Genomic DNA, 12,194 nt, shown 5'->3' with positions numbered 1-12,194 from the left:
TAGGAAGCACTTTGTTTGTCTCTTCCAGTGTGTGTGACTCTTCTTAATTTAAGTTTCTGAAAACATACTCTGTCTAAGAATAACCTGACCTTTTATGACATTGAGGGTCAAGAATCTGAAGGAAAAGATGAACCCATTTCTTTGCCTGACTTGCTTTATAACTTTTGGCAAATAGTTTCTACTTCTGTACCTGGTCTTCAGATCTCTCTCCTGCTTTAACTAAAATGTAATGATGTATATAATGACAAAGCATCTTTGTGGAGAAAGGTACCTTTCTCCTCTTCCTCATCAGTATTATGCTTTGGTATATCCTGCCTATGACATGCAAGAGAATTTTATAATAATAAAAGCATAAAGGCGTTCTCCAGCATGAAAACATTTTGCTTCACTACTTGATCTGAGGGTCACTGGCATTACATATTTTTTTTGCTGTTTGTTATAATGATAATACTATGTTTCTACATCATGCTGTATTTTAAGTGGTTGAATATTATGTAATATTAGATATATTTTAGACATGAGTCACACTTTAAATATAACCAATGTGAACAGAATGCTGAAATGAAAATGAGAAGTATTTTATGTAAAACTAAGCAGTATTTATATGTGAGAATAATAAGCAAAAAAACCCATCTTCGTTTTGTGACTAAACAGAGAAATTTGTGTAGATCAACTTAGCAGCTGTCTAAAGTACCAAAATAATAGATTTTTCACTGTTGATAATTTAAAATAAAATGTCCATTTGTATATCTTATGATACAGAATTAATGGATTGCTTCAAATGTTTTTCAGAATATGTTTTTAAATAGTACTGATTTCATTAAGATGTTTTGTTCTGAATATTTCTGAGAACTACTGTAGTGTTGTTTAGTTTTCCTATTTGCATTTTTGGTTGTTTGGAGTAGGGGATAATTTTGGTTTATTCATACAGTTGAAAAGTGTACTGCTATGAGAATGAGATTATGGTTACATGTAACTACATGGGCATTTCATTTTTAAAACCTCTTTGAACTTTTTGAAATACTAATAATATAAAATTTTTATTTTTTAAGTTTAGATGTCCTGAACGAGTATGTTTAGGCAAAATTGAGTTATTTAAGAATTTACAGGCTGGGCGCAGTGGCTCACGCCTGTAATCCCAGCACTTTGGGAGGCCAAGGCCGGCGGATCATGAGGTCAGGAGATCGAGACCAGCCTGGCCAACATGGTGAAACCCCATCTCTACTAAAAATCCAAAAAATTGGCTGGGTGTGGTGGCATGTGCCTGTAGTCCCGGCTACTTGGGAGGCTGAGGCAGCAGAATTGCTTGAACCCGGAAGGCAGAGGTTGCAGTGAGCCAAGATCGCGCCACTACACTCTAGCCTGAGCGACAGAGTGAGACTCCATCTCAAAAAAAAAAAAAGAAAAAAAGAATTTACAGATTTCTGGCAAACCTTCTTCTTGAGACATTACTACTTTTCATACCACCTCTGTCGTTTTTGAAGAATAAAAGTTTTAACATTCCGTAGGTTAATGAGAATAGGACTTGGGCAGCAGCAATCATCCTTCCTGTCACCTGTAACCCACAGCTTATGCTTTCTTCCTGGAGGTTCTTGTCTGCCACAAAGGCTCACTGCTGATAGGAATTTGTATATGATCAAAGGTGTTTAGTTTTATAAAACAGTTAAGTCCAGTCTTAATTTTCCACATTATCACTTTCAATTTTGTATTGTGGATTACGCATTTTAAATAAAAAATTGTGTGATTGCTACATTTTGGAAAACATTTTTTTCAAGAGGCCCATCCGTAATTTAATTGTAAAAGATACTGACAAACTAACTTGGTTTATTATTTTGGTTATGACCCCGTCATTTGACTTGTCTTTAGTTGTCTTAACGGGGACTGAATATGCGTGCAAAGGCACGATTGATTTATCACGCTGGCTTTTATGCAACTTGTATATATTTTAACAATTTTCCAGTTTGCTAAAGGCTTAGGTTAAAAGTTCATTATGATTGTTTATACATTTCTGGTGAATACATCATGATTTAACAAGTGGAAAGAACATCTCTTTCCTTCCATTTTCTGGCATACTCCCCTTGGAATCAGATCTGAAACTTTTAAGCTAAAATTTCCATTGCATTTGGAGAGTAGTTATTTGTGTACGCATGCTTTTGAGACATTGTAGCAATAATACTGTAATGTTGAGCCGAATCTTTCTCCTTATTGTGTTCATTCACTGCCAACATCTGGCTTCATCTTTTGGATGAATGTTCATTGGTTTTGAAACAGCCTATAGGGTAAATACTGTGTTTGAGGTACAGATGATTTTCATAACTACTTCCTAGAACATGTCCATTTGAAGAGCAGTGGGGCCTTAGACCCCAAAGTCCATTTATGTGTGGGCAAATAGGAAATGTTGCAAACAAAACAAAGCACTAGATCTAATGTCCAGTGAAATCTGGAATGAACTAGTCATTAGAGCCAGTTCTTTCATGCCAGGAAAAAGTTACTCAGCCAAATCTGAACTACTCTCCTGCAGTTTACACAGGTGGTATTTAATTGCTGTCTGTATGGAGGCAGGCTAGGAGCAAGGCTGTGGACTTGTTGTGATTGTCACTAGTTAATCAAGATTCCCTTTGTGGTGCTTAAGTCCCTAAAAAGGACACTAGGAGCTGGGCATGGTGGCTCAAACCTGTAATCCAAGAACTTGGGGAGGCTGAAGTGGAGGACCGCTTAGCTCAGGTGTTCAAGACCAGTCTAGGCAAGATGGCGAGATCCTATCTCTACCAAAAAAACAAACAAACAAACAAAAAGCCCAGTCATGGTGGCACATGCCTGTAGTCCCACCTACACAGGAAGCTGAGATGGGAGGATCACTTGAGTCCAGGACTTTGAGGCTACAGTGAGCTATCATGGCACCACTGTAATCCAGCCTGGGTGACAGAGCAAGACCCTGTCTCTATTTAAAAAAAAGAAAACATTAGAAAGGATTGTTTTGTTCTATGCCATCATAAGCCATGCTTAAGCATGTTCTTCATTAAATCTTCAGTGATTTATTTGAATTATTAGACTTTCAAAGCCTTATTATATCAAATATAAACAAAATTTGAAGTACATTCTTATAAACTACAACAAACTTACATAGAAGTGTTAATTTTATACTCATCTTCCCTGAACAATTTATATTTTATAAATATATTAAATATATTGTCATAAATTTTCTCAAAGGAACCAAATACTTTGAGTATGAATTGTGCTTTTCTTTTTAAGCTACATCATATCTAGATTTTTAAAACATTTAATGCAAACAGAAGAACATGCACCCAGATGTTGGTGACAATTTTATGTCACCTTTTCTCATTCATTAATTGTTATAGCCATAGCCAAAGGCATTGAAAACATAGGACCACTAATGACTGCAAAATGAAATCCTGATTATTGTTTTTAAATTTTTAGTATGTTTAATACAAATATGCTAACATTACTGAACAGTTAAATGATAAAATAGGAGAATTATTTTATTCTAAAAAAGTATTGACCTTGTCCTCTTTCTAGCTATCTTAGAAAGGGCTTTTGTCAAAAACCTTATGTCTTTGATGTCTCTTTTTTTGAGATGGAGTCTCTCCCTGTCGCCCAGGCTGGAGTGCAGTGGCGTGATCTTGGCTCACTGCACGCTCCGCCTCCTGGGTTCACGCCATTCTCCTGCCTCAGCCTCCCGAGTAGCTAGGACTACAGGCGCCTGCCACCATGCCTGGCTAATTTTTTGTATTTTGTTTAGTAGAGATGGGGTTTCACTGTGTTAGCCAGGATAGTCTTGATCTCCTGACCTCGTGGTCCGCCCGCCTCAGCCTCCCAAAGTGCTGGGATTACAGGCGTGAGCCACTGTGCCCAGCCTCTTTTTTTTTTTTATTTTTTATTTTATTTTTTTTTTATTTTTGAGACGGAGTCTCCCTCTGCCGCCCAGGCTGGAGTGCAGTGGTGCGATCTCAGCTCCCTGCAAACTCCGCCTCCTGGGTTCAAGCAGTTCTCCTGCCTCAGCCTCCTGAGTAGCTGGGACTACAGGTGCCCGCCACCACACCTGGCTAATTTTTGTGTTTTTAGTAGAGACAGGGTTTCACCATGTTGATCAGGCTAGTCTTGAACTCCTGACCTCAGGTGATCCACCCACCTCAGCCTCCCAAAGTGCTGGGATTGCAGGTGTGAGCCACTGCCTCCGGCCTCTTTGATGTCTCAACTTCCATCATTGCCTCTACCCCATCCCTTCTAAGAAGTTAATTTTTTTCCTCTCACATCTACTCTTCTTCTTTTTTTTTTTTTTTTTTTTTTGAGGTAGTCTCACTCTGTCGCCCATTCTGAAGTGCAGCGGTGCGATCTCAGCTCACTGCAACCTCTGCTTCCCAGGTTCAAGCGGTTTTTCTGCCTCAGCCTCCCAAGTAGGTGGGACTACAGGTGTGCGCCACCACAACCGGCCAATTTTTGTATTTTTAGTAGAGACGGGGTTTCACCGTCTTGGCCAGGCTGTTCTCGAACTTCTGACCTTGTGATTTGTCTGCCTAGGCCTCCCAAAGTGCTGGGATTACAGATGTGAGCCACCACGCCCAGCCTCACATCTACTCTTCTAATCCATCTAATTTTGTTTTATGGCGATGCTTTTACCTTTCAGAAACAGTAATAATACAACTTTTCTGACTAACTAGAGCCATTAGGAAGAATTAGATCCAGAATCCTTTTTTGGTTTGTTTTTGGTAGTTTAATGCAGATAAGTAAGAAAATACAGTAAGTTAAAAAAAAAAAAAAAAAAAAAAGAAAAGCATCCATAATCCCTCCACCTGACAACTGCCTTTTAACATTTTGATGTGTATCCTTCCAGGTGTATTTAAATACACTCAAATACCCTACCCCTTTATGTAGACATGTTTTAATAAGAAATAATATTCATGTTTATATTCTTGCTATGATCCTAAATTTTTGGATCCGTTACTAGATAATCTTTCAGGATAATGACATTTCCATTAGTAATGTTTTGCAAAATTGTGTGTCTATTGAATTAAACTTGTAAAATATTGTTTTATTTTGGTACATGATTTATATCAAGGTTGTTCAGTAGAATGCCATGTTGGTGTTTTTATTAGATAATGATTTTATTCCTTTCACTTTTAAGCAAGTCAGCATGACAACTTGACACCTAAGTACAGAAGAACAGTGTCTTCCGGTTTTGTCCTTTCTTTTAAAATTCTGTAGCAGTGTTTAAAGTGCTTGTCATCTCTTATAAAAATGAATTATGCATGAATACAAAAAGAAATTGCTAATATGTCAACCTTTCCAGAAAATTCAGAAAATGCACACCTCAAAAGGCTAATTTACCTTTCTATTTCCCAAATTCAGCATGTCCCAAATTACCATACAACAAGGAGACAAGCCCTTCTTTCTACTTTGCCAGTGAGTTGGGTTTTTTATACTAATTTTTAATTGTACAGTAAAACACTTTTTAAAGGATACATGTTAAGGGAGTAGACTTGTTGAACAATATTTTCCTTGTGCCAGTCAAATTATTGAAAGTATTTATATATATAAATAATTCAGTTTTTAAAATGGAAATACCCAGTTTAAGAAGGCTGGAGTTAATGAAAAATGGAGTTGTTTCAGAAATCAATTTTTGCATACCAAGCAAATGTGACTGGGAAATGCCTAATATTTTCCTTGTTCAGAGAAACTTTTCCTAAACAGCTTTATACACACACACACACACACACACACACACGCACACACACACACACACACCCCAAGCCACAAGCTTGGTATAAACTTAAAATGTTTATTTATATTCACACACACACACATACCCCAAGCCACAAGCTTGGTATAAACTTAAAATGTTTATTTATATTCTGATAAGAAGAAATTTATGCCTACCAGGATTTTTAATTGAATAGGATTGATGAAATACTAAGGGAAAAACTTTTCAGTCCTGTGCATGGCTAAAGGTTTAAAATATTCAGGAAGGGCCGGGCACGGTGGCTCACACCTGTAATCCCAGCGCTTTGGGAGGCTGAGGCGGGTGGATCATCTGAGGTCAGCAGTTCAAGACCAGCCTAGCCAACATGGTAAAACTCCATCTCTACTAAAAAATACAAAAATCAGCCATGCATGCTGGCATGCGCCTGTAATCTCAGCTACTAGGGAGGCTGAGACAGGAGAATTGCTTGAACTTGGGAGGCAGAGGTTGCAGTGAGCCGAAGTCGTGCCACCCACTCCAGCCTGGGTGGCAGAGAGAAATTCTGTCTCAAAAAATAAAATATTCAGGAAGCAGACCCCTCAGGATATCTTGAGCTTAAGCAAGAGATCATGACCTCTCAGGTCATTATCTTAGACAGCACAGGTCCCCTCTCCCCACCTGGCAAAAAGTACAGAAATGGTTGCTCCTTCATGGAGAAAGTCTGGGCAGAGCTTTCTTTTGGAAATGAACTTGTAAGGTACATTTTTCCTATTTGTAGGGCAATTTGTAAAAATAAGGGCCGGACGTGGTGGCTCATGCCTGTAATCCCAGCACTTTGGGAGGCCGAGGTGGGTGGATTGCTTGAGGCCAGGAGTTCGAGAACAGCTTGGCCAACGTGGTGAAACCCTATCTCTACCAAAAGCATGGTGGCACGCACCTGTAGTCCCAGCTACTTGGGAGGCTGAGGCACAAGATTTCCATGAACCCTGGAGGTGGAGGTTGCAGTGAGCTGAGATTGTACCACTGCACTCAGGCCTGGGCAACAGAGAGAGACTCTGTCTCGAAATAAAAAATAAAAATAAGGCTAGTCTTGGACTTTGGTATTTAAATAGGAAGGAGTACTAATATTTGTAGAAATCCTTTAGAAATTTGTGCCATTAATATTGTCATCTTGTATGAAATGTTGTGTTCTAGAGGATATTAAGGATTCAAATTTTATGTTAGGCACAACATTTTGAGTTATTTTGGGGTGACTCAATGTCTGACTCTACTAAATGCCATATTAGCATTTAAAATGCATTTGACCTTAAATCTTTGTTAATTATGCCATGACTTGGTATCCAAAAATAAGCTGATACATACATACATACGTATATATGTGTGTGTATGTGTGTGTGTGTGTGTGTGTGTGTATATATATATTATTTATTTGGTGCTAGGAAATGTTAAATTTAATCCTTTAATAGATGCTCTTTAAAAAGGAGTCTTGCTGTATGTATATACTATTAAAGGGGAAACTATGTCTGTGATTGTAGTGTGTAAAAGATAGTAGGTGATTTTATTATGTACTCAATTTGAGGTCTCAAATGTAGTTATCCTCACCATCTTACTGTCTCTGTTAGTAGTTTGGTGTTGTTTTCCTGGTAAGTAGCTAAGGTCCTTAATCATTACACCTAAGCCTTAATTGCCTTAGCACAACTTCCCCTAAAAGGGAGTATCAGTACTTTTTAAGAGAAACTAACAGTTGGGCTGCTAATTTAATCTGCTGCTTCATTTTCCCCTGTTCTAAGCCATTTTATGATGGTTTGGTCAAGTTGCCTTTTATTCCCCTTTTAGAGTTTTCAACTTTCCTTCACTTCCCTTTTTCTGAATTTAACATCAGATTTACAAGTTGGAAGATTTTGTTTTGTTTTATAAGTTTTACAATGCTGGTGATCTCTTATGACTTGTGCATCCAAAGTCAAAATGACAAAACCTAGTTACAAATTAAACACACAGCTTTCTGTACTTAATTTGCTTCAGTGAGATCACAGCTGAGGAAACTAGTTCTGGAATGTGGTTAGTTTTATTAAGGAGTTTTGACTGATCATATGTTTAGAATCTTAAATATTTATGTCAAGGAACACTGAGTGGGAAACTTCTGGACTAGGTCTGGACCAAAGAAGCATATGTCTTTGATTATCTTTAATCTAAAAGATTTTATGAAGACTACTTAAGTTTTATAAATAGAAGTTTAACTGATGAATAAATCAGAATTACAAATAAAATTAACTTTATTTTTAACCTCTCTGGGATCTTTAGCCAGAATGAGCATATATAACGAAAGCAGTGAAATAATATGCGTGGGTCAGAACCCCCTGCCCTTCCCACTCCACTCTCCTTTCCCCTGATTCTCCTGTGTTTTTTCCTTCTTTACCTTATCTTGTTTCCTTTTTTTCTTTTCTTTTGAGATGGAGTCTCACTCTGTTGTCCAGGCTGGAGTGCAGTGGTGCGATCTCGGCTCACTGCAACCTCCGCCTCCTAGGTTCAAGCAATTCTCTGCCTCAGCTTCCAGAGTAGCTGGGATTACAGGCGCCTGCTGCCACACCCAGCTAATTTTTTTTTGTATTTTTAGTAGAGACAGGGTTTCACCATCTTGGCCAGGCTGGTCTTGAACTCCTGACCTCGTGATCACCTGCCTCGGCCTCTGGTTCCTTTTTTGTCTCTCTTGTCTTCCAAGCTATTTTTTTCCTTGGCTTTTAAATTTTCTTCCTACCCTGCTTTGTATCACTCTTACTTAACTGGCCTATCAAGGAACCGAACTGTGTTTTTGTTATTAGTATTGATTTAAAGTATAAGTTTCACATTTCTCCCAATTTATTATTTATTTATTTATTTATTTTATTTTATTTTTTGAGGCGGAATTTCGCTCTTGTTGCCCAAGCTGGAGTGCAATGGTATGATGTCGGTTCACTGCAGCCTCCACCTCCCGGGTTCAAGCTATTCTCCTTCCCCACTCTCCCTAGTAGCTGTGATTACAGGCACCTGCCACCACGCCCAGCTAATTTTTGTATTTTTAGTAGAGACAGGGTTTCGCCGTGTTGGCCAAGCTGGTCTCGAACTCCTAACCTCAGGTGATCCGCCCGCCTCGGCCTCCCAAAATGCTGGGATTACAAGCATGAGCCACCGTGCCCGGCTCCATTTCTCCCAATTTCAGATTCAAGGAGGAAAAGAATTCCTGATTAAGGTACTTCCTTTCAGATCTTTTGAGCTAGAACAAAAAAAACAAAGGGAAATATTTCTATTTAACTCTTTTTAAATTTTGTTTACAACGTATGATACATATTTTACAAATCCTTTGTGGTTTTTGTTCGTCTTGTTTTTAATCAATGCCTTGCAGTGTACTGGTATTTAGGTAGGGAAAGGATTTTGGTTTTGTTTTTTTAAACAAAGCCTATGTACATTCACTCAGCTTGGGTATTTGTGCTATGCATGCAAATTAGCTATAGATTAGAAAACCGTATTATAGTCTTAAAATACTGGTAAACTTAAATTGCAGAGATGCCTTTTAAAAATGCATAGTAAAAATATTTCATCTTTACTTTTCTCTTCAAATGATTTAAAGATTTTTACATTTTTCCAGTTGATGAATAACTTAAATTATGAGATTTCATGGGCATAATTATTTTCTATATTTATTGTTACTTTTTAATATTCTTAATACTTTGCTTAGAAGGTATTTAAAAGTGAAATTTCAAACTTTTTAGTACAAAATTTCTTGAATAAAGTTACCAAAAAAAAAAAAAAAAAAACCTCTGAGATTCCGTACTGTATCTTTATGAACCTCCATGAACAGAATTTGGGATTTGGGAATTGCTTTTCCTTAGACAGATTTAGATTGTTACAAATGACATTTTTAAGAGGCTGGGGTGGCGGTAGGGGTTAGTGCTAATGGTTTAACAGTAGGGGACCATGGACAACTGTAGACATCACTATCCAGTAGAACGTTTTGTGGCTGGGCGCGGTGGCTCACGCCTGTAGTCCCAGCACTTTGGGAGGCCAAGACGAGTGGATCACCTGAGGTCAGGAGTTCAAGACCAGCCAGACCAACATGGTGAAACCCTGTCTCTACTAAAAATACAAAAAAGTTAGCCATGCGCGCCTGTAGTCCCAGCTACTCAGGAGGCTGACACAGGAGAATCGCTTGAACCAGGGAGGCAGAGGTTGCGGTGAGCTGATATCACGCCACTGCACTCCACCTTGGGCAACAGAGCGAGACTTCGTCTCAAAACAACAACAAAACTGCACTGACCACCGTAGTAGCTACTTAGCTACATGTGGCTTTTTTATTATTCAAAAATAAATTTTTAGGCTGGGTGCAGTTGCTCACACCTGTAATCCCAACACTTTGGGAGGATGAGATGGACGGATCACTTGAGGCCAGGAGTTTGAGACCAGCCTGGCCAACATGGTGAAACCCCATCTCTACTAAAAATACAAAAATTAGCCAGGTAATCCCAGCTACTCGGAGGCTGAAGCAGGAGTATCACTTTAACCCAGGAGGCGGAGGCTGCAGTGAGCCGAGATCGCTCCACTGCACTCCAGCCTGGGTGACAGCAAGACTGGGTCTCAAAAATAAACAAACATGGCCGGGCGCAGTGGCTCATGCCTGTAATCCCAGCACTTTGGGAGGCCGAGGCAGATGGATCACTTGAGGCCAGTAGTTCAAGACCAGCCTGGCCAACATGGTGAAACCCGTCTCTACTAAAAATATAAAAATCAGCCAGGCATGGTGATGCTTGCCTATAGTTCCAGCTACTCGGGAGGCTGAGGCAGGAGAATCGCTTGAACCCGGGAGGCGGAGGTTGCAGTGAGCCGAGATGGTGCCCCTGCACTCCAGCCTGGGCAACAGAGCGAGACTGTCAAAAATTAAACAAATAAATACATTTTTAAAATGAACGTAAGATTTTTACAAGTACAACAAACTCAGGTTCGAAATTTACATCAAATCTTTTAGACCAAGTCAGTGCCTATACAACTTGGGGGAGCTGGAAGTAAACTTAATAAGTATGATGATGATGGAGGGCCTGTTAATAAGCCACCAAGTTAGAAAAAAAGGACTGTCTTCATAGACTCATGGGACTGTGAAGCTCAGGAAGCCTTCATCGTTTGTACATCATTTGTTCTAGCTCCCAGAAGACATTCACTACTCTTAAAAACATTCAGAGACTATGTTGCCACAGTTTTCTTGTTAAAATGTTCTGGCATATGTTAATTCCTACAGTCTGGAAAAATTTCCCAGTGTATAAACAAAGCTGCTGTATCCCGTCTAACCTGGATATGAAGGAATATTAATGCCAGCTGTGGCACTGGCAGTGGATGCACAGGTGATCCTAGAACTGGCTCTTTGCCTTGCCCTTTCCCCTGCTGAGAGATAGCTTTGCAGCTGGAGACGTAACTGTTTGGGCTGGAGAGTTGGTGGCCCTTAGCCCTACAACACCTAGGGTTATAGAACTGCTCCATGTGCCTAGCCTAACCCTCTGCACACCATTTACGTGGAATATACCCAGAGCCGTCTATGCTGGTGACTCGGCAGCCTTGCCTACCAGACTGCTGGAACTAGGGTGCCTGTTCCCAAAGCTGTGCTTGCTTCTCTCACCAATCAGTCCTGCATATGTCTGTGTTTGCTAACACGTTATATGAAGAATGTGGGGAACTATTTTGGAATCATTTCTGTGTATGGGCTTATTATCTTGAGGGATTTTAGGATTCGTTTCTCAAGAGAGGGCTGGGAACTATACCTTGCTAGAGTTGTCTTGAGAACGCTCTGTTGTCAGCTCATTGCCTCGTGGAGGTTAGTTTTTTATCATCAGTGTGCTGTCCATAGTCACTGGAAGCAGTGAACACATCCTACTCTGCTTCTGATTCTCAACTTACTGTTTTTGAAGCACATGAACAGGCCAGGCACGGTGGCTCACGTCTGTAATCCCAGCACTTTGGGAGGCTGAAGTGGGCGGATCATTTGAGGTCAGGAGTTTGAGATCAGCCTGGCCAGCGTGGCGAAACCCCATCTCTACTAAAAATACAAAAATTAGCTGGGCGTGGTGGCACATGCCTGTAATCTCAGCTACTCGGGAGGCTGGGGCAGGAGAATTGCTTGAACCTGGGAGGCAGAGGTTGCAGTGAGCCTGGGCAACAGAGTGAGTGAGACTTATATCTCAAAAAAAAACAAAAAACAAAAAACTGAAAGACATGAAGAAATGGTTTTTGTACCAAGGTTTGGCCCACGCTGAGATTCACAAAGAACTGGCTTTCAGTTCTTATCTTTATTTTGATTTAAACTGGCCCATCATGTTGTCCTTTGAAGTTAGTCTAGTAAATTTCTTTCCAAAGGGCTGGGGCACTCAGAAGGGAGTTTACTTTTCTATATTTATTTCATAAAGCAAAGATGGGAGATCCTCCATTAGGGCCTGGGAAAGTAAACTGAGTGGCAGAGGGGCTCCTGTGATTAGCTGAG

The 12,194-nt window shown here is 39.7% G+C and overlaps 1 protein-coding gene across 50 annotated transcripts in view; it reads left to right on the top strand.

The window, feature by feature from the left end:
- Positions 1–12,194, top strand: part of ATXN2 (ataxin 2) — a 141,168-nt gene that overhangs the window by 123,313 nt on the left and 5,661 nt on the right. For 28 of the 50 annotated variants that reach the window (XM_063694359.1, XM_063694350.1, XM_063694348.1 and 25 more), the window contains one exon: positions 5,368–5,421. The exons of the other annotated variants lie outside the window; for them this stretch is intronic. In XM_063694359.1, the coding sequence (XP_063550429.1) occupies positions 5,368–5,421 (54 nt within the window). The remainder of the gene's footprint in view (positions 1–5,367; positions 5,422–12,194) is intronic. 50 annotated transcript variants of the gene reach the window in all.

The sequence above is a fragment of the Gorilla gorilla genome, chromosome 10 (assembly GCF_029281585.2).
Source record: "Gorilla gorilla gorilla isolate KB3781 chromosome 10, NHGRI_mGorGor1-v2.1_pri, whole genome shotgun sequence".
NCBI lineage: Eukaryota > Metazoa > Chordata > Mammalia > Primates > Hominidae > Gorilla > Gorilla gorilla.
Note: the sequence above shows the minus strand (reverse complement) of the source record. Positions and strands in the feature narration are given on the sequence as shown.